This window comes from Aethalodelphis obliquidens, unplaced genomic scaffold (genome assembly GCF_003676395.1).
Source record: "Aethalodelphis obliquidens isolate GAN/ISIS:26980383/991018 unplaced genomic scaffold, ASM367639v1 scaffold9, whole genome shotgun sequence".
In the NCBI taxonomy this organism is placed as follows: domain Eukaryota; kingdom Metazoa; phylum Chordata; class Mammalia; order Artiodactyla; family Delphinidae; genus Aethalodelphis; species Aethalodelphis obliquidens.
The window spans coordinates 39,602,129-39,624,698 of NW_020837953.1; the positions used below are offsets into that span (position 1 = coordinate 39,602,129).

A 22,570-nucleotide genomic window follows, 5' to 3' on the forward strand; every position below is an offset into this window, starting at 1 on the left:
GCACGGGCTCCGGATGCGCAGGCTCAGCGGCCATGGCTCACGGGCCCAGCCGCTCCGCGGCATGTGGGATCTTCCCGGACCAGGGCACGAACCCGTGTCCCCTGCATCGGCAGGCGGGCTCTCAACCACGGCACCACCAGGGAAGCCCAAGACATGTTCTTTATCCCATTTGTACTTAGAAAGGACCCTCCTCTCCCATTGGAGGTAAAAAGCCTCCCTTTGATACAAAATGGGAAACTGAGGCCCAGAGAAGATGGGTTCATCTGGAGTGGATGTAGTGGGCCAGTGTGCAGGGCCAGGGTTCCTCCAGACACAGCTTCCCCCTCCTCCTCCTGGGCAGCCATGCTGGAACACTCACCCGCACCCCACCCCCCGCCAGGAACAAGCCAACCTGTGCACAGGCTTTTCCCTCCACGAGGCCCTTCCCCTTCCCTGCAGCACCCTTGACCTCCCCCAGCCCTCGCCCGCTGGCTCACGCCTGCCCTACCCGCTAAGCATGTACTTCCTGAGGACAAGGGGCAGGGCTGGCTGTGGCCTTGCTCACCTCCGTGGCCCCAGCAACTAGCATGGTGCCTGCGTACAGCGGGGCTCGAGGGGCGTGTGAAAGGAGCGAACGAGGAAGTGACTCCTCCAGTGCACGAGGTCCCATCGGGTAGTCGGGACACGGCTGAAATGTCCCCTCCCTGGCGCCTCTTTGCCTGGGTTCGCGGAGCTTCCCATGGAATCGCATCGAGCCGTGGGGCCGGGTCTCATTTCGAGGTTTGCCTCCCGCCTCGGCTTCCCTCCTCCCTGTATCCCAGTGTGGCCGCCATTACCTGTGGAAGGGAGGACAGGTGGGTGGGTGGGTGGTGGGCAAACAGACACGCCGACAGATGACAGAGAGGTGGATGGTTGGGTGCGAAGATGGAGGGAACACTTCCCTTCTGGGTGGTGGGTTTGGGTTTTGGTGTTTTTTCTATAGGCAGCTCCAGAAACTTAAGGATGGAGATTGAGTCAGTTCCCCACCTGCCAATCCCACCCCACAGCCTAGGCTCTGCTCCCAGCCCCTGGATCTCACCCCATCCTCCCTCAGACCCAGGGACCTCAGCCCCCTCCCTCCTGGCTCTGTTGCCCTTACCAACAGCCCCAGACCCTCACCCTCCACACAGCGAAGCCCTTCAGTTTCTTTTCCTCCCAGGTTTGCCAGATGGATGCCAAGGCCTGTGCCTCCCCACCATTCCAGAGCTGGGGCCCAGCCTTCTCTTCCAAAAACTTTCAGAAAAGAAACTCCCAAGAGCCCCTCCCCGAGCAGAAGAGAACTTTCTGGGGTGATGGAAACAGTCGTACCTGTGCTGTTCAATGCGGTTAGCACTCACCACCTGGGCACCTTGAGCCACACTAAAAATGTGGCTAATGGGACTGAACAATTGAATCTGTGATTTTATTTCATATTAATTAATTAAAAAATTAAAACAGCTACATGTGACCAACGGCGACTGCACCGGACAGCACAGTTCTAGGGCCTGTTCTCGTGGTGCCTGGCCTGGATCCTTCCTGCTGGTTCCAGAACAACCCCTATCCAGTGACAGCTGCTCTGTCTCTTCGCCCATCACATCTCGAAACAACAAAACAAAACAAAAAAACAACCCTCAATCCAAGGACTGACGTTATTCTTGCCTTTTATTCCAGCATCTCCCAGAGCTCCAATATGTACAGACTTTATACACATATAATGTACACCATATATACGTATTTATATATATTCACACACCAGCCCACACACTCACACACACGCACCCTTCCAGGAAGGGTGCGTGGCCGCCCCTGAGCCCCGCTCGGGCCTGGACAAGAGGCACTGGGCTTGCCAGGCAATTGTGAGGTTTTGTGTTTTTTGCTTTTAAAAAGAAGGCCATCTTCTCCAGAGGTGTCCTCCCTCTCCCCAAACCCAAACCACTCCCCTAAACACTCTGAATTTTTTTTTTTTTTTCTTAAAAAGGAAGAGGTTTTCCTCTGCCCTGCTCAGGTAGTTACCAGAGTTCCAGGCCCGTCTGCATGGCGCCGTGCAGGTCCCTGGAAGGCACTGCCACCCAGTGCTCCCTGGGGACCCTGGACCGCTGGGCGGGTCCACAGCAGGCCGAGAGCCTGGCTTGGCTGTGTGGCCTGAGGGGGGGCTATAGCGTCAAGGGCACCTGCCAGATGAGGAGGGCGCTGTCCGTCTCCCCACACAGGGCTGGTTTCCCACTGCCGCCCGGGGCGCCGCCGAAGTTGCGGTAGCCCTGCCCTCCGGAGATGATGGCCACCGAGCAGATCTCCTTGCGGTGGGCGTCCCGGGCACAGGGCCGGCTGCGCACCCAGACGTCGGGGTCATCAGCCATCTCGTAGATGGAGCCGTCCTCCTCACTGTGCTCCAGGGCTGAGCCGTCCATGGGCTCCGGCTCCCGCACGGAGAGCAGCGGGCCCGGGAGGTGGGCGGTAGAACGCAGGCGGTACTGCAGAAGGATGCCCTTCTTGCGGGTCAGCTCGCGGCCCACGTGGCTCGCAGGCACGGGTGCTGGCTCGTGAGCCTGACCGTCTGGCTTGTCCTCCTCGGCTTGCGGCCCCTCGGCCTCCTCCTGGTCACTCCGCAGGATATCGGGGGCCAAGATGCTGGAGGCCACGGCCAAAAAGGCCACAGGCCCACAGTGACCGTTGAGCGAGACCATGCCTTTCCCTGCAGGAAGAGGGCAGAGAGAAGGGGCCCAAAGGCCCAGAGTTTTAAAGACCCAACAGGTCTCTTGGAGAATTTCTGGGGTTTGTTTTTGTTTTTTTTTTTTTTTTTTTGGTTACTGCAATCTACGTTGTTATCTTCCCAGAAGGCCATGGGTCTGGGGGAGGGCTCTCAATGCTCCAGGGTTACTTTCTTTGGAGAACTGGAGCAGGGGACACGAACGACTTTACAAACCGCAGGGGGAACGTCGGTGTGAAAGCACCTGCAGCTCCCTGCCTGAGCCATCCTCACATCTCTGTGCTGTTGCCCAAGCCATTGCCTCTGCCTAGAGAGCCTTTCCCATCCACCTAACTCTAGCTCAGCTTTGAAGCCCAGCTCAGCTCCTCCACAGGGCACCCTTCTTGCCTTCAGCCATGAAGAAATGATCACTCCCGTCTCTATGCCCTGCAGATTCCAGGACACCTGCCATCACAGCACCTGCTACCCTGACTACAAGCTGCCCCTACCAGACTCTCAGCATTTGGGGGCAGGGTCTCTGCCCAAGGCATCCCTGCAACCCCAGGACCAAGCCTGGGATGAACAGATTGACCTATGTGATAAAATCATGAAAATGGGAAATCTTACAATTTAGGAAGAGAGTCTTCTTTGGTAGAGAGATTTGAGCTCCACCTGGGGCTGGTCCCTCAGGACTTCTCCCTCCCACTGCACTCAGCCCTGCCCTCCGGCAGCAGCTGAAAGAGGCCACTTCGTCATCACCCTCAGGACAGAGGCAGAGAGGGGCCCAGAGCTCTGGGGTCTTCCCTGATCCTGGACCCCAGTGCCACAGTCAGGGCAGCCCTCCCTCTAATCCATGCAAACACAGCTGCACATGGATCTCCAGACCCAGGAGCCCTCAGTTATTTCTACCACTGGAGCCTGGACACTTTGAAGCTGCTGTGGGGAGGGGGCAGAAGGGGCCCAGCAGATCCTCTACCATGAGTCAGGCGTCTCAGCCAATCCCCAGACCATCTGGCCAGTACGCCTACTGTGCCCATTGCTAGGTTAGGTAATGGAGACTCAGAAGGAAGACTCAGAAGGAGACTGCAAGGCCAAGGTGACTTAACTCCACTGAGCCACAGTGCCACCTGCGATGACAGAGGACGTTAGAGAATGGACCCCCACCCCCATATCAGAAGAGAGAGCAAACATCTGGGCACAAGATCCTCCCTTCCCTGGCCGCAGGTAGCTGACTCCCCGGGCCCTGCAGCACCGGCTCCCAGAGCCTCACCTGTGATCTTAGGGATGCCTTCCAGCCGAGGCACAGGCAGCAGGACAATGACACCCTGGTCAGTGCCTACCCAGAGCAGACCCTGGCAGATGAGGAGGCTGGTGACACACAGGTGCTTCTGGCCTGCAGAGAGAGAAGCCAGCATGAGCGGTACATCCTCTTGGGGGGGGGGGCAGTGGATGGGGGCCACGGCAGGTGAGAAAATGGCACAGTCTGGGCTCCTCTCCTGAGATAAGCAAGAAGCTAGACAGGGTTGTGATTAAGATCTGGGGCTTGGGAGGCTAACCCGGCTGGGGTCTGGCCCCTGGGTCCCCCAGCTGAGGGCTCCCCCGAAGCAGCCTCAGTTTCCTCCTCTGTAAAGCGGGGCACCCTTGAGGATGCTAAGAGGGAAGGCCACGGTCCTGGCCCATGTGAGCATGGCTGGCTTATCTTGGCACAAGGTGTGCACTAAGGGCCGCCCATGCCAGGGACACAGCGGGCCAGCTGGGGAGTGAAGGGAGGCCTGGGAAAGTGGGGGTTTGAGGGTGAAGCAGATGTGCAGACGGGATGCATGGGGAGGGGTCCAGGTGAGTTGGCAGTCTGTTGCAGCCCCTTGGTTTCCAGCCCAGGCTTAACATCTTGCCCACATGGGCCCTTCCTTTGGCGAGGGCAGTGTACCCTGCAGCCCCTGGTCCCAACAGTGAAACGGGCACTCAGCGCCAGGCGCTAGCATGTTTCTGATGTCAGTCCAGATCAGTTCTTATCCGGCTATCCCCGGGGCTGTCTGTTCCTTTTAGTGAGAATAGCAATAGCAGGGAAGGCGGGTCCCCCTGCCGTTCACAGGCAGGAAGCACAGTACGGGCTGCACAGCGTGGTGAGTGCGAGCACAGCTGCGGGGCCAGGCGCTGGGTTCAAACCCCAGCTCTGCTACTTCCTGGCTCCATGTCCCGGGGCCAGAAACAAAACCTGTCTGTGGCATGGTTCCCTCACTTGCAAAAGGCGACAATGATGATATTTCAAAGCCTTGCCCGGAGGAGTAAATGAGCCAATGATTGTAAATTACATAATCCAGTGGCTGGTACGTGGCACTCACAGGTCGGGGCCATCTGCCATCCTCGCTGCTGTCCCGTTGCTAACAATTCCGGTCAACGGGAATGGGCATGACGGAGGGCTGGGAGCCCACTCCTGCCCCTCCAAAGGGCCATCTCACTTCTGGCCTGAATTCTTCTGCCCAAGGACAGGATTATTCTCTCCTCAAATTCAAAGTCATGCCATGACGTGAAGTGATGCTTAGAACAGGGGGTTCTCAAGCTGGGCATGCATCAGCACCACCAGGAGGGCTGATAACTGAGGGGCCAACCCCAGAGGTGAGCCCCAAAACTGCATTTCCAGCAAGTTCCCAGGATACCGATGCTGCTGGGCCTGGGATCACACTTTGAGAAATACTGCTTTGCAGTTTCCAAAGCACTTCGTATACCTGCCCTAGCCTGACATAAGCCTTGCGACAGCTGAGAGGTATGCAAGACCCAGATGCTGTGCCCATTTTCCAGACAAGGATATTAAGGTCCAAAGAGGTCACCCAGCTGATGAGTGCGGGGTGGGGAGTGGGGAGGAGCAGAGCTCAGGCCTGCCGCTTCTTACAGTCTGATGCTTTCACTGCCTCTCGACTCGAGCAAATTACTTGAGTTCCATACCTGTAGGTGTATGGGCTTCCTCTGCAGAGCAGAGTCTCAGAGCAGAATGGTGTGGCTCCATGGTCACCCCAGAAGGAAGGTTACTATCTTGGAGTTCATACAGCATTTCCTAACACACTGGTCTATACCATCACCCATCCATTCACTCGGCACCCCAGCACATCCCCAGGACCTACTGTGCGCAGGACGCTGCACTCGGTGCTGGAGGCACAGGGGGAACCACGCACACAAAGTTCTGCTCCTAAGGAGCAAACATTCTAGAACTTTCTACAATAATGGAAAGGTTCTCTACCACACTGTCCAATTCGGTAACCATTAGCCACATATGGCTACTGACACTTGAAATGTGGGGAGTGGGACTGAGGGGCTGAGTTTGTAATTTCTTTTAATTTTAATTTTAATGGTAGCTACTGTACTAATGCAGCCCTGGGAGGGGAAAGAGGAAAAGAAAACAGAAACAAGGAATATAGCTCCTAGGCAGAGGAGTGAAACGGGGCAGTGAGGCAGAGAGCGGGTGGGAGGATGCCGGGGTTTTGTGCCTCACTCTGCTTCCTGGGGGGATGGGGAGGCTGCATCCAATGACAAGGAGGCGGCAGCCACGCCAAGACACAAGCAAAAGCCCTGGAGGCGGCACGTGCAAAGGCCCTGTGACGAGATGAGCTCGCGGTCTGTGGAGGACTGAGCCAGCGCAGCTTGGGGATGAGGGCTCTGCGAGACAACAGGGGGAGGGTCAGAAGAGTGGATGGGCCAGGGCTAGGGCTTTGACTGTTCATTCCGAGCGTGATGCGGTGCCACTGGCAGGTCTAAGCAGGGGAGTGACGCACCCGGATTTTAGAGGAGCATGTTAGCTGCAATGAGACGGAGGACAGGGGTGATGGGGGGAGCAAGGAGACCAGCAAGGCAGGGATGGTGGCATCTGAGACACGGTGGTGGCAGGGAGATGGTGAGAAACCAACAGTTTAGAGACAGACCTGCTGACAGACTGACGGGGAGGGGGAGGGGGAGGGGAGAGGAATCAAGGACAGCTCAGAGTTTTTTGTCTCAAGCAGCTGGGTGCATGGCAGTGCTGGGGACCGAGACCAAGGAGGAGCAGGCTTGGAGTAGGAGTCCAAGTTCAATACTGGATGTCGTTTGAGATGCACATTAGATACCCAAGTGGAGCTGTCAGCAGGCAGTGGGATATAGGAGTCTGGCGACGTGATGCAAACTCAGCGATTCTTATTCATAGTGTTGATTCAATGTGGAAATGGAAGCCACAGTGGGAAAAAGCCAGTCTGTCAGGGGCCATTTCACAAACAGTATCTGGGTTTGGGGGAGCTGGGACTCTTCCCCACATCCTCATCAATTCAGAGAGTGTAGGCTCCCAACCACTAGGACAGCCTCAGAGGACAGTCCAGCCATGGGTGATTCCAGCCCTCGTGAAATCAGAAAGTGCAGGGGGCTCGGTCTGCGAGCCTCTCACGTCACCACCTATCTTCTCTTCTTGGCTCTGCTCAAGGTCTGTAATTCCTCTATTTCTCCCTTTGCTCAGTTACTGTTTGCCTTCCCAAATGTAAGCTTCCTGAGGGCAGCAGCTTATCTGTGTCTCAAAGTTGATTCCCCAGCTCCTGGCCGAATACCCTGGTTCACGGTAGACACTCGAAAAGGACCTGTGAGTTCAGATCTAGAGAACAAACTAGTAGGGGGAGGGACCGGGGGTGGGGCAGGACAGAGGAAGGGGATTAGAAGGTACTAACTACCAGATATAAAATAAATATGCTACAGGGATATATCGTACAACACACGGAATACAGCCAATATGTCGTAGCAACTATAAATGGGGTAAAACCTTTAAAAATTGTGAATCACTACGTTGTACACCGGAAACTTATATTGTAAATCAACTGTACCTCAATAAATATTTTTTAAAAGGACCTGTGAGTAAATGAGTGAATGAGAGAATGAATGAATGAAAGCGGAGAAGTGAGTAAGGACACAGGTGTTGCTGTCACTTACCAGCTGCGTGAAGCAACAAGCCACTGTCTCTCATTGTTCAATGAGTATCACAAATGTCCCTTGCTCGATTTTATGATTATTAGCAATATTATATATGTATATATACACAGGGAGTATGTATATAAATATATATGTCTATACACGCAGTATAATATATACACACAGTTGAGCACAGCTCTTGGCCCATAATATATAATCAAAAAATGAAGGCTATTAGGACAATATTTGTGATTATTAAAAGGACCTAGTGTCTTGGGATCAGCTCCATCAGAGCCAGAAACCCACAAAAATAATAAAAGCCAAGAGAGGGAGCAGTGGCAAATGTTCCATCTCACATGCCTCCCCTCCTTTTCCAGGGCCCCTGGGGCCTCAGGACCAGCAGGAGACCATTTCCTGATGCCCCTGCCTCCCCTCGGCCCCCACTGGACTGCAGAAACCTGGCAAACGAAAGGAAGGCAGCGAGAAACCAAAAGAGATGGCGAATGGAGAAATGACTTCATCTGCAGACCTCATTCCGAGGCCCTTCCTCCTCCCACTCTGCCTCGAGGAAAAGAACAAGGCCCTTCACAAACAGAACGAAAGGAAAAAAGGAAGTCTAATGGTGGATAAATATTTTATCACAGAGACTTAATGCAGCAGTGTTCAACTCACCCAAGCCATCTATCTGGAGATATACAAACTTTAAAAAGCTCAGGCTCTCAGAGAACATTTTATTAATGACCTGTCTAGTTAAGAGGAGGAGGGAGTTTAGGTTCAAAAATGCATTAATTCCAGTTGGGGACGCGAGTGGAGGAAAGGGGTCGGGGAAAGGAAGCGTGATGAATTTTTAACATGCCCTTAAAACATATCCGCATTTAGAGGAGGAACAAATTTATTAGTAATTACACAATTATTTCATTTGGTGGGATGGGGGAAGAAAAAATACCTAAAAGCCTTTTAAAAATATCTCTAATAAAGAATTTAAGAATCCTGCTCTGTCCTTCTGCCAGGGCACAGTGTAGGGTGGATCTGATGCCCCCCTCCACCCAGAGCTGGCTCCTCGGGCTCACGGTGTCCCGGCCAGCAGGGGCCCGGGCTCCCCAGTGTTAGGAAAGGTCAGGCCTGGGAGAAGGAGGCCCAGGACAGTAACTCCTCGGGACCTTCGGGAAGCCCTGAACACAGGAAGCTCAGCCTCCACTCTGACGTGTCCAGGGCCCAGCTCCGGGAGGTCAGGCAAGCGGACAGGTGGCTTCTGTCTGTGCCGATGTGGTGGGAGGGGCCCTGACTGGCGGGTTGGGGGGTGATGCACGGCCGAAGGGGACCAGTGCAATGAGGGGCAGGGACTGCCATGAAGATAACGATGGTGGACGACACCATCACGCACTGGAGCCGGGAACCATGGGGTGCTGTCCTCACCACCTCAGGTAAGGCCCACACCTGCCCTGAGAGGCAGGGACGAAAGGTGGGAGAGGCTCCCCATTTGCTCCCGGTCACAGAGCTGGAAGGCGGCAGAGCCAGGATCCCAGCAGGGCCTGTCTAACTCCGGGCTCTGGTCTGCCCTACGAGCTCCGACTCAGATCTCTGGCCCTCGCTGTACAGATGGGGAAACGGAGGCCTGGGAAGGGGGAGGCTGCCCAGTGAGAGAGCTGTGATTCGGGTCCTGGCTCTGGCCCCTCAGCGGAGTGACCTGAGGCCAGGTATTTAACCTCCTGGGCCTCCGTTTACCTGCTCATGAAAGCCAATGTCCTTTCTTCTTGAAGGGTAACTGCAAAGAACAAGTCAAGACAGTGGACGTGAAAATGCATCTTAAACCCACAGGGGGTCGGAGCTGTGCAGCGGGAGCCTGCTGGGTTTCCACCTGCAGTGGCTCTGTCCACAAAGCCTGCCTCTGACTGCGTGATCAACTTCATTCTTTCTCTACTCTCCACCATCCCCACAGATAGACTGAGAAGATGCAAAAGGCCCATAAGATTATCTATTTCTTCCACTGTTCCACTAGCTTGAAATAACTTAGCTGTCGGCATAAATGCGGAAATATTTCTGTGATACTGAGAAACTTTTACTGTAGTTAAAATAGATTTACCTCATATATAAATACTATGAAAGACAATGAAACTAAAGCTAAAAAAAAGGAAGGAAGGGAGGGAGTGACGGAGGGAGGGAGCGAGGAAGGACCCATAACATAGGTCCCCCAAGCCCCTACCCCAGACCCCAGGAGCAGGTTAGGAAGCCATTTATTCTCCTCATGGATGCCCCAGACCCAGGCAAGGCGTTTTCTCATGGCTGACGCCATTTATCCTGAGCCAGGAGCCACTTTCCATCCCACAGAGGGACCAGAGGCTCCAGGAAGCAAAGGGACCTGTCAAGACCCGACAGTGGCCAAGCCAGGACTCTGGCCACCTCTGAAAACATCTCTTCCCCTGTTACGCCCAGTGGGACTCTGAACTGAGTCCGACCTCATGTGACTCCCTGTCCTGCCTCTGGCCACTTTACCCTGATGAACAAACCTCAGTTTCTGCATCTGTAAAATGGGGACAGTGAGATCCTGTACGTAAAGCCCTTGGGACCTAGCTCACCGTAGGGCTCCTGGCAGGCTGGCAGCTACTAGGTACTATTGCTGCTGTTGTTGGTCTTGTTGTTAGTAACCATCCCCCACCCCACCCCTCTTGGCCGCTTCCAGCCTCTGCCATGGTCCATCTGCCGAGCCCCTCTCACAATCAGCTCCAGGTTCAGCCTGCCACGTCTCTCTGTTTCCCTGGCCCTGGGGCCCTTCGGTGCCCCCAGCTGCTGCACCCAGCCCAGTCAGCTGAGCTTGAACAGGACATTCCCCACACCCTTCCAGACCAGCCCCGGGTCAGGGCAAGACAGGCCAAGGCCTGCTAGCCCTGAGGGCTGCTCTAAAGCCCATTGGGGATAGGGATGGACCCTGAGCACACGTCTGCCCTGGCTCCCAGCACAGCCCACAGGGATCTGGGCAGCAACTGGGGCAGCAGACAGTAGGGGAGATGCCTGGAGCCGATTCTACGGAGGCCTCAGCAGATGCTGGGTGGCAGCGGGGGTGCTAGGTGAGCTCAGATCTTAATCCTCTCCGTGGGTCTCACAAACAGCCCTGCAGGAGGAAGCATGGGCCCCAAGGGGACGATGTCCAAGGTCTTCACCCTCCCCTTGCCCCAAACCTGAAGGCAAACTAAGGGGGACAATTGCCTTTCTTTAAAAACCTCTAAGGAGGGCTTCCCTGGTGGCGCAGTGGTTGAGAGTCCGCCTGCCAATGCAGGGGACACAGATATGTGCCCCGGTCCAGGAAGATCCCACGTGCCACGGAGTGGCTGGGCCCGTGAGCCGTGGCCGCTGAGCCTGCGCGTCCGGAGCCTGTGCTCCGCAGCGGGAGAGGCCACAGCGGTGACAAGCCCGTGTACCACAAAAAATAATAATAAAAAAAAAAATAAAAATAGAAACCCCTAAGGAAAGAGACCCTTAGTTGACCTTCTCTCTTTCCCTTTGCCTTATTCTGAAGGTGATTTGAGGCAGAATTAGGTTTTTGGTCAACCTGAGTAGTGGGAGGTATAGATGAGCCTGGCTTCCTGCCCAGCGTGGCTTTTTAGCGGTCTCCTGACTTGGGGGAGTCCCCTGAGCTCAGAGCCTGACTTCCCACGAGCCCCCGTCTGCTGTGCTCTGATGCCAGCCAGAAGGGCTTTGGAAGGACAGGCCTGGGTTCAAATCCTGAGCCCACTGCTTCCCCTCAGGGAGGCCCAGTTTTCAAGGCTGACGAAAGGCTGCCTCAAGGGTTAATGAGATGGGCTGGGCTGGCCGTGGAAACTGCTTCCCGGATGTCTGCTCCCTCCCTCCCTTCACAGCCCCAGGACAGCAGGGCATGACGGCCCAGCAGCAGCCTCACCTGGCAGCAGGAAGGTGGTCCTGGTGGCGATGTTGATCTCCTGCAGATGCTCCAGCGTCTCCGTGTGAAAGAGGCGGATGGAGGAGCCGGAGGAGAAGGCCATCCAGACGCCGCTGCCCGCCTTTACCATGTGTGTCACACTCACGGCCGCGTCCTGGTGTGCCTCGAAGCTTTGCTGCGGCACAGAGGGAGGGCTGTCAGTGCTGGGCGGGGCCAGCCAGCCAAGCCTCTGGGAGCCAAGCTAACCCGGCCTCTGCCTGAACCCAAGTCAGAGGGAAGAAACCTCAGAACCCCGGCAGTGCTGTGTCGGTAAACATTTTAACAACGGGCGGGGGGAATCCTGGTGTGTTGTGTCTGCTGATTCCCGTGGTGTAAATACTTCTAACATGGCCCAGCTCAAGCTACCCACGTGACAGCACCGAACGTGGAGCAAGGCAAGACAAGCGCACACCAGGCTCTACCATGACGCGGATGCAAGGGAAAGACAGAGCTGCAAGTCTACGGAAGAGGAAGTGACAGCTTACGTATATTATCTAAAGGTCTGAAGGCACCAACAGAACAGAACTCTCGGGGAAGGCAGGTGGTGGTGTGAGCCAAACCCACGTCTTCACTGCAGGGAGGCAAGACATTATGTCCAAAAACTGATAAACCCAGAAACAGTGGAGCACACAACTGAGTCACAGGAAAAGTGCCGGTGGATTAAAAACAGAACAGGTGAAAGTATTTTCTTCCAGGAAGCAGGACTGGAGACGGGGAGTAGGAAGGGCCTTTCCAGATAAACCATTACATGCTATTTGATTTTTTTTTTTTACAGTTTAAATAAAATTTTGATCTTTAATAAAAAAGGGCTTCCCTGGTGAAACAGTGGTTAAGAATCCGCCTGCCAATGCAGGGAGACACGGGTTTGAGCCCTGGTCCGGGAAGATCCCATGTGGTGCATAGCAACTAAGCCCGTGTGCCACAACTACTGAGCCTGCGCTCTAGAGCCCATGAACTCCAAGGACAGACCCTGAGCCTCAGCCCCGTCAACACCCTCCCTGTTCAGCATAGGGCCCAGAGCACAGTGAAATCTGGTCAAAGAGCGAATGGATGGATGCTTGAATTCCAGCCACGACATTGAGGTGTTACTTAAACATCGACAACCCCAGCGCACCAGGCTAGATAGAGGCCCAAGCACTGGGGACAGTCAGGTAACTCTGGTGCATCCACCCGGTGGACTGTCCTACATCTATTCAACGTCATGTTTACAGAGACTGTGTGGTGAACGCAGAAGAATGTGAATGTTACAGCAGTAATTGCAAAAAGAAACAAAAGCAAAAGGCCACATTCAACACTGGGGGAGGGGAAGGGGCAGGAGAGGTGAAACCTGCGCACTGAGGATTATTCCAGGGCCGTACCTGCTGATTTTCCTCCTTTCCAATTGTCTGATATTCCTTTTTTTTTTTTTTTTCTATAAAGAGCAGATCTTGGGTGGAAGCCCAGGACAGCAGGAGGTGTTGGCCAGAACATCAATGTGGAATCAGGCCTGCGGTTAAACCTCATTTCCTCAATAACTTCCCAGGTCTGGGCCTCAGTCTCCCCATTTGTAGATGGAGGTTGTCATGAGAGTTATAGGGACTCCTGGGTGAGGGAGAGCTTAGCACAAACCCAGTTCCTAATACGGCCTCATTCATCCAACAGATGTTCTTGAGCCCCTACGATATTCCTGGCGTGGGTCTAGGTGCTGGGAATATAGTGATGAACAAGATAAACAAGGGGCCCACACAGTTAAAACAAATAAAGATTACTCCCAACGGTAAAAATACTGGGAAAAATACTGGGTGCCAATAAGATTGGGTGACCAGAGAAAGTCTCTCTAGGAGGTAGTATTTGTCAGAGACAATAAAAATGTGAAGGAATCAGATCTGGGATGTGGGATGGGGGAGGGGAGAGCACGTCAGGCAAAGGGTACAGCAAGTGCAAGAGCCCTGGGGCAGGAATGACCTTGCCGTGTTTGAGAAACAGAAAGGTGGTCAGTGTTGGGGAGCACGGTGACAAGACAGAGGTGGGAGAGGGGGTCAGGGGCCAGATCACACCCGGCAGCCCTGAAGTGCACGGCGAAGAGTTTAGATTGTATTCAAGTGCGGGAGGGGGCTGAGCCTGGTTAAGTGACAAGTTCAGGTTCACCTTTGAAAGAAGTTCAGTTCGAGGGCTGTGTGGCAGCAGGCTGGAATTCTGGGCCTCGCGTGGGCTTAGCCAGTGACAAGTGGCAATAAAAGGACTCGGTTTCTTTTGCCGCTGTCACGCCAGCCCCGGCTCAACCCCAACTCCATCCCAGTTCAAATCACTGGAGGTTTCCCACCGAGATAAAGAAGCTGGGGCAGGGGGCTCTCCATGGGGAGCCAAGCCAATGAACTCAGTGCTCACTCCCGATCAGAACACGGGGCCCAGGCTTCCCTGGTGGTGCAGTGGTTAAGAACCCGCCTGCCAATGCAGGGGACAAGGGTTCGAGCCTTGGTCTAGGAAGATCCCACATGCCACAGAGCCACTAAGCCCATGCATCACAACTACTGAGCCTGCGCTCTAGAGTCCACGTGCCACAACTACTGAGCCCACATGCTGCAACTACTGAAGCCTGTGCGCCTAGAGCCCGTGCTTTGCAACAAGAGAAGCCACCGCAGTGAGAAGCCTGCACACCGCAAGGAAGAGTAGCCCCCGCCCACCGCAACTGGAGAAAGCCCGCACACAGCAACGAAGACCCAACGCAGCCAAAAATAAATAAATTAAAAAACAAAAAAAGAGAACACGGGGCCCCGTGGAGGGCAAGGCTGTGAGACGGCTGATGAAATGGCTTTTTCTGAGCCAGTCCCTGCAGGCTGAGCTCTGCGGTCCAGGTGGGGTGGCCTGACGGATGGGCTGGATGGGCAGGAAAATGCAGGGTCCCAGAGGAAGGGCCCCGGGCTGCTCTTGGGAGGCAGGGTCCCAGCGCGCAGCTCACCCCTGATGGGGGGCCCCTCGAGCAGAAGCTGCAGCTCCCTCTGGGGCAGGAGTGCCTCATCTCCATCAAAGTGGGCGCTCCAGTGGTGAGGAGGGGGTCGCCTATCAGGCCGGGCACTCTCAGAGGGCAGGGAGTGATTTCCTCCCTCAGACTGGGGGCTCAGACTAGGACCTCCTGGGGGAGTGTCTCTGTTGCTCCTTCCTTGGCTCCCCTCCCGTGCCCCAGTGAAGGCCCGGGCGCTGGAGGCTCAGCCAGGCAGCCCTGGGATGTGGGGAGAGGCCTGGCCCCCTCACAGCCTCCACAAAGCCGGGCTTAGTCCGTGCAGCGCAGGGCAAGGGGGAGAACGTCCAAGTCTCTGGCCTTTTGCTCCGCAGTCGACTGCCCACTGCCCCGGCAGTGCTGGCCGGCAGCTCCTTTCCGGAGAGGAGGTCTCCTTCAAGGAAAGAAACCGCTGTCGGGGGTGAGGGGTGGTTATCTTCCTGCACCAGCCTGCATTCAGCTTTCCTAAAGGCTCAGACCCAGGCCGAGCCCATGGTTACAACAGGACACCCCCCGGGGGGGGCCTTGCTGGGAGAGTCCAGCCGAGGAACCACCAACCCCCATCACAGATGAGACCCTGAGGCCGGATCCGCAGTCCCGCAACGCCCGCCGTCAACGAGCAGATGGCCGAACGGATGGGGCAGCGGGATGGAAGGGGCACCCAACGTGCTTCGTCTGCAGACTTTTCCAAAAACCGGCACGCACGTATTTGCACATGAAAGCACAAACACATAGATACCAACAGGAAGACGTGTGCAGGCTCATGCACGTGCAGCAGACTCCTGCCCGGCTCCCGAAGGAAGGTCAGAAGCATTTCCTGCCTCCGAAAAAGCCAAACCGCACTACAACCGAGACCTGGGCCCACGGAGAGCTGCACCTGAACCTGCAGCCAGTCAGCCCGCGTGCTGCCGTCAGAATCTCATTAAAAGAGAAGTCAGGGCTTCCCTGGCAGCGCAGTGGTCGAGAGTCCGCCTGCCGATGCAGGGGACACGGGTTCGTGCCCCGGTCCGGGAGGATCCCACATACCGCGGAGCGGTTGGGCCTGTGAGCCATGGCCGCTGAGCCTGCGCGTCCGGAGCCTATGCTCCGCAACGGGAGAGGCCCACATACCGCAAAAAATAAAAGTCAGCAGTGGACATCCAGGCTCATCTCTCCAGAGGCATAACACGTCTGTCTCCAGGCCCAAAGGGCTTTGCCCAAGGCCTGTGCCAAGCTACCAAGTCCAATGGTAAGGCGAGTGGGGGTGAGGGCAGCGATAGGTGTGAACAGGGGCAGCTCCAGCCTCCGCCCCTCACTCCTCAGTTATTCCTGGGCTGCCAGGACCCCTCCCCGCACCAGGAGCCTGCTGGAGGAAGCCGGGTCTGGGACACTGGGGCTGGGCCTCCTGGGCACGTAGGGCAGGGGTAGGTGGCACCCTGGCATTGTGGGTCCCCCAGGAGGGCGGAGGGAGCTGAGCACAGCACCCCTGGGTGGGAGCAGGCGGCAGTGAGGCCCAGCCCTGGCTGACACTGGGTTCAGAGGTGACGAGCATGCATCTCATTTTGTTTTCCAAACATGGGGTGTTTGCTTGCCCAGAGCCGGGGAGGCTATCAGCTTATCAAGCTCTCCCCTCCTCCTAACCAGGATCAGGTGAAACACTGCCAACCTGGCACCCCAATTCCAGGCCATGGCTCCCCATTCTCACCTCTGGACCCCTCCTCTAAAACCTGGCCAGCCTGGGGGGCCCAGGAGTGGGGGGACCACCTTACCATCTAAGAGGCCTCTACCCCCTGTCCCTGAAGAAGGCCCCCTGCCCCCCGCACAACCGGCCCAGTCATGCCCCTCCTCTGGGCCCCAGAAGGCCTGATATTCCTGCCCACTCGGCCCCTATGGTCCAGGCACGGCTATTTGCCGGCTGCTTACCCTGCACCAGGAGCTGCTCTGTTAGGATGACAGTCTGGACAAGAGGTGTGCACACAATGGCCCCCAGGCTACACCAGCCTGCCGCTGGTTTTGGTGAATCTAGTTTTATTGGAACATGGTCACACCCACATAGAAAAGAATCCATTCAAGTAGGTTGGGAACTCAGCACTCTGACTACACAACCTTGGTCCTTGTTTAAGGACAAAAAGATCCACAGAAAAAATCCTGAACTTTACTTAGTAAGCTTGGTGGTGGTAATGGAACAGGCGCAGTGATTCTGACACTACACAGCGTGACTGAAGTGCACTGATGTTATTATTGGGAACCAGGGTAAACAGCAGGAGTCCAGTGTAGAGTGAGAAGTGAGGGTAGAGCTCTAGGACCTTGGACTTGAATTAGACGTAGCAGTATGAACTTGAGATTTCTCTCCTGGCTCTGTCCACTGAAAGCGTCTGGAAGCAATGACACCCCGGCAGCAGGGAGCACACCACTTCCTGATTTCTAAACACCATTCCCCACAAAAGGGAACCCTGGAGAAATGGCTGATTAGAGCAGGGGAAGTACCAGATGAGCCTAGAGCTTCTCTAGAGGCAGACAAGCAAGGAAGTGCTCAAGAATGATGAGGAAGTGTCCACAGGACCCAGGACCCAGCACAAAGTGTGCAAATCGGAGACAATGTGAGCATCAAAAGTAATAACGATGGTCCTGGATGATAGCACACTGGATTTTAAAAATACTCTTTGAATTTGAAGTAGTAATAAAGGAGGAGGGTTAAGTGGGAGGGGAGGAAACTCCTCTTTAAATAAAGTTTGTAGTGAAAATTCACTGAGGAACAGGATATTCTCCCATTTTCCAAGAATCCCCCACAGTAATTACAAAGGGAAACTGGTGCCTTTACGATGGGGAGACCTGGCAGACCCCCACCTTAACCAAGTGATGAAGGATGGGACCAGCCTGCATTTCCCGCCTCCTCAGGGATTCGATAGGAAGGCATGGCTTCCTACACCGAATCTGGCCAAATACTCCAGTCTCATCAGGAGGAAACAATGGGGCAATTCCAGCTGGTGGGACCTATGAAAAGACACTGGCTTGGATCTCTCAAAAAAGTCACTATCATGGAGACCAAAAAAAAAAAAAAAAAAAGGAGAGGAATTATTCTAGATTAAAAGGAGACCAAAGAAACATGACAACCAAATGCAACATGTGTTCCCAGCTGGATGCCAGAGGTGGCAATGGGCAGTAGCTATATTTTGAAGACAACTGGGAAAACGGGCCTATGGTCGGTAGATTGATGGGCACGATAATGCTACTGAGGTTATATGAGGGAGCCCAGCTGAAGTATTTATGTATGAAGGGCAATGATGTCTGCAACTAGCTTTTAAGTGAGTTAGCCCCAAAAGGTGTGTGTATAATATGGGAAGAAAATTATGGTAAAATGTTAACAGTTGGTTTACTAGGTGAAGACAATTTGTGCATTCATTGTACTATTCTTTCAACCTCCTGTAGTTTGAAATATTTTAAATTAAAAAGTTGGGAGTCAGGGGAGTAAAGTTATTTTTCAAAAAAAAAGGTTGGGGCTTCCCTGGTGGTGCAGTGGTTGAGAGTCCGCCTGCCGATGCAGGGGACGCGGGTTCGTGCCCCGGTCTGGGAAGATCCCACATGCCGCGAAGCGGCTGGGCCCGTGAGCCATGACCACTGAGCCTGCGTGTCCGGAGCCTGTGCTCTGCAACAGGAGAGGCCACAACAGTGAGAGGCCCTCATACCACAAAAAAAAAAAAAAAAAAAAAAGGTTGGTCACTGGAGGGGAGGGCCCGGGCCTGACTCCCGGCTCCCAGCTCATCTCTGGCAGGGTCACTGGGTCTCCTCTCTCATCTGCCAACAGAGATACAAGGAGAACCTGCCTTACGGGGAGCTGGGCGGTTCATGGGACGGGGCCAGCACACCGTGAGCGCCCCACGCACGAGGCTGTGGGCAGGAGCGGGTCAGGGGAGCAGGGACAAGCTAGCGTCCTGCAGCCACCCACGGAGCCCCGGCCCCTTCGCCCTCTCCCAGCAGCCTCACGGCAGCCCTGCGGCAGACATTTGCTCAGAGGGTCTCAGGTGAGTAATCCCACCCCAAGTAGTGCTGACACAGCCCAGCCTCAGTCCTACAATATTTATGTGCCTCCAGGTGATGCTTCTGGGCCTGGTTTCCATAAATTCCTGGCGTGAGCAGCTCAGCACTCAAAGTCATTAGAGCTGCGATAACGCCACGGAGCCGGGAAGGGATGCTGGGGCCTTCGGGGGCCAGGGGCTGCCAAGGAAACGGCAGGAGGCTACTGCTCGCTGGGCACCTACTGTGTGCCAGGCCACGCCACGTCTGGTATTTCATCTTCCCAGAGGCCTTCACGAAAGAAGAGGGAAAGAGCTCAGAAGGGGACACGATGAGCCCAGGTGACCCACCAGACAGGGGCAGAGTTGGGGTGTGGGCCCGACCTGTGGACTCCAAGCTCCAGGCTTGCCCCCGACACCTTCATGCCAAGCTCCCCAGCAGGGTGTGGGCGTGAAGGGGCTCTTGCCTCCTACTCGCTGCTCGGTCACCACAACGAGCTGGCCTGGGAGGCCCGGTCACGGGCCCAGAGACCATCCACGGAGCGCTCGCCAGCACCTTGCCAGCTCTGGCTCCGCTTAGAATCCCTGCAACCTGGGATGAGGACACCACCCTTCCATCCTCACCTAACAGGCAGGATGCCGACGCTTTGAGAAAGCGGTGTGGGGTCACTGCCAGCCAGGGGACAGGCTGAGGATTGAGACCCAGAGGTCATGCTCCCAGCCGCCGCACTGGGCAGGCAGAGGCAGTCTTTTAAAGACAATTAGGACACAATCCCTTCCCTTATCTATCTTATTCTTACCAACATTTTACAGCTGAGAAAACAAATTGAGAGGCTGAGTGCCGTTCACAAAGTCACTGTGCTTGGAAAATGGGGGGAAAGCCAGGATTCCAGCTTAGAGTGACCCACTCGTCCCAGTTTGCCCAGAGAGACCCCAGTTGTCGCACTGGAAGTCCAACTCCCTGTCTGGACGAAACGGGACAGTTGGTCACCCTAAGGGGACTCCAAAGCCTACATGTGACCTCTCAGCCATGGACAGACACCTTTGTGGGGCCCCGTCCAGAGCTTAACACTCTGCCTTCAGAATCGGACCTGGTCAAGGCCAAGGGGATGGTGTGCCAGTGGGGAGGCTTAAGATGTGGCATCCGCCTCTACCTCTTACCAGCAAGTCAGTTAACACCTCTGGGTCTCAGTTGACTCATCTGTAAAGTGGGGGCGAGGCCATTCTTGTCTAGCAAGAGACTTCATTGGGTGCTGGGCTCTCCTGGCTCAGGGCCACCCTGGGAACCTAGAAGGGACAGAGGGAAGGACGACGTCTCTGCCCTAAGAGTGATAGCCGGTCCCAAACTTGTCTTCAACAACCCATTTTGGAATTGATTGTGCACAATTTGGTGTTTGGTGCATTTTTCTAGAAAGATGATCAATAGTTTTCGCCAACATCTCAAAGGAGTCTGTAAACCACTCTTGCCCCCCGCCGCCAAGTTAATAATTCCTGCACTGAACCTTTTTTATCACTAGGCACATAAGGAGGTGGGCACAGACCCTCCTTGCCACCCACCACACCCAGAGCAAGGCCCACAGAAAGCGCCACTGCAGAGATGGTTGTCCTGCTGTGGCCACACCAACGTTTTGCCTTTAAAAACAAAACTTCAATATCCCGTAATAAACTACAGTGGAAAAGAAAACCAACCAACCAACCAAAAAAAACTACACCAAACTGACATCCACCTGTGCATCTGGCTGAAAAACATCTCAAAGTGTGGGCTATAGATACTCTCCTCATTAGTCCGATTTAATTTCCTTCTGTTTTCTTCAATTATACAAGCCAGCACATGCAGTGCAGACACCTGAGGAGGGCGCCGGACTGCCGGCCACCTGGGGCCACCGAGCACCCTGGCTGTGGGTCTGCTCCAGCCTTGCTCTGGACTAGCAGGTGCCAGGCTGCACCGGGGTCTGCCTGGTGCCTGTCCCTTTCCAGCATCACAGGGACCCCGGTGAAGACCAAGCAGGAGAGCCGGGGACGTGTAGCTTGGCACCTGTGTGCATCTGGGCTGCGCTCACCACAGCTCAGCTCAACTCTGGGAGCCCCCGCCGGCCCCGAGATTTGGTGGGACTGCGGAGCCTGTGGTCAGATGAGGACACCGAGACTCAGAAGGGGAGTGGCCTGTCCTGGAAGTAGTGGGGCCGAGCTCGGCTGCCTGGTTCACCTTCGGTGTGACATCACTGTGGCCTGAGGTCATCTTGTCACCTGCCTCCTGCTTTCGAGAGGTATTGAGGCCATGGGCTCAGGACCAGACCATCAGGGTCTGGGTCCCAGTTCCACCACTTCCTGCCTCGGTTTCCTCAACTTTAAAAGGGGGGGTAAAGAGGTGACCACCGGCATAAAACTGTTGTGAAGGTTATACAGGTCGCTACTCGCAAAGAGCTTGGACCAGCCTCTAGGTGAGTCTCGATAAGCGCTAACTCATGAGGGGGCGTCTCTGTCAGCCCCGTGACCCCCTCACCACACCCACACCAGAGCGGCAGGTCCATGGGGGTGGGGGCCGCTGCTGGAGCCCAGGGCCCTGCACAAGGACTGGAGACCCAGCCAGTGCAACACCTGAGCTGGGGGCTGGAAGAGCCAGGGAAGAGGAGGCCTGGGTGGTCAGGCTGAAGCGGGGTCAGGTGTGAGGAAGCTCTGCTCTAGAAAGAACACCCATGGTGCCTCAGCATTGCTTTCCAGCTCCAAGGGGCATATGGCGTTACACCTGCCATCCCTGCCCGAGCGACCTGCGTGGTGCAATTCCAGGCACCCATCCAGCCCTCCACGGCCCCCACCCCTTCACACGGAATCTGCTCAGCACCTGTGGCACCTGCTTCACCAGAGGGGGGCCTCCTGCCTCGTGACAGCCTGGACTCCAGATTCCCCTTGGGCTCAGCAGCAGAGGTGAGCAGGCTTGGTCAAGGTGTCTTCCCTGCCCTCCCGCTCAGGGCACAAGGGAAAGGCTCTGCGGAGGGCCACCTCTCGGACCAGGCGCAGAGCCACACCCAAGGCGCTGGGGAGCTGTGGCAGCCATGTGAGAGATCAGGGTGACTGTCCAGAGCGGGTGGGAGCTGGGGATGGGGCCAGGGGATAACGGAGAGGGGGGATTGATTCCAGTCTTGACCCAGGCCCTCAGGTCCCAACAGGGTGCCGTCAGCACTCTCAGATCACAGACAAGGACCTATATGACATTAATATACTTGACCTATTTCCCTCTCTCTCGTGTGCACGCACCCATGTGCGCTCACACGCACACGTGCTCGTGAGCACAGGCACTGGAGTCACAAGCACCCTGAGATCTGGGCTCCACCACCTACTGGGGGGCTGGTCCCTGTGATCCTGAGCAGGTCCTGTAGTCACCATAAAACAGCGGCTGACACCTGCCCACCCTGCTGACTCCTCACCAGGTAGAGAGCCCTGGGAGTTTTATGTACATCACGCCGCTTAGTCCTGAGGTAGGTTCTGTAATTATCCCCATTTTATAGGTGGGTAAACTGAGGCAATAGGTGGTGGAGCTGGGGGTTGACACCAACCAACCTGGCTCCCGAGCCCACACTGACCATCAGCTGAGTCTGCTCAGACCACAGCAGGGGCAGCCGGCAATGCGTCTCAAGGTTCCCACCAGGCAGACCCTCCCCCAGCCCCACGGCCAGGCTTGCGAAGGCCATGACATAACCACCGCGTGCACCCTAAGCAGCGGGCACTGGCCTAGACCCCTCCTGGTGTGACCCCTCCCAGCCTCCACTGTATTAAGGCCCAGCCCAAGGCCTGACGTTCCGTGGGTCCGTCCGTGGCTCTCTGTGTTTTTGCCAAACCCCAGGGGATTGGACAACTGCTCCTATGGTGTCCCCATCCCTAATCCTGCAGCAGGGCTCAGAGGGGAGAGTAACCATGGTGGGGGGAGGACAGACTGACAGCCAGAGATGCTGGGGGACAGAGGCTCAGAAGACAGAGGACTGCCCACTCCCCAACACCTCACCCCCAGCGCCACCGTCTGCCCCTGCCCCATCTCCAGTCCCAGTCTGTTCTCTCTCCAACGTCCCCTC

At 55.6% G+C, this 22,570-nt stretch overlaps 1 protein-coding gene across 13 annotated transcripts in view; it reads right to left on the reverse strand.

The window, feature by feature from the left end:
• Positions 1-1,641: 1,641 nt before the first annotated feature.
• Positions 1,642-22,570, reverse strand: part of ARHGEF10L (Rho guanine nucleotide exchange factor 10 like) — a 159,808-nt gene continuing 138,879 nt past the window's right edge. For 10 of the 13 annotated variants that reach the window (XM_027109987.1, XM_027109989.1, XM_027109993.1 and 7 more), the window contains 3 exons: positions 11,496-11,670; positions 3,954-4,076; positions 1,642-2,689 (listed from right to left, as the gene is read on the reverse strand). In XM_027109987.1, coding sequence (XP_026965788.1) covers positions 2,151-2,689; positions 3,954-4,076; positions 11,496-11,670 — 837 coding nt within the window. In that variant the 3' untranslated portion in view covers positions 1,642-2,150. Of the gene's footprint in view, positions 2,690-3,953; positions 4,077-5,767; positions 9,366-11,495; positions 11,671-22,570 lie in introns of those variants that run through there. The other 3 variants (XM_027109997.1, XM_027109996.1, XR_003433416.1) reach the window with 2 other exon arrangements.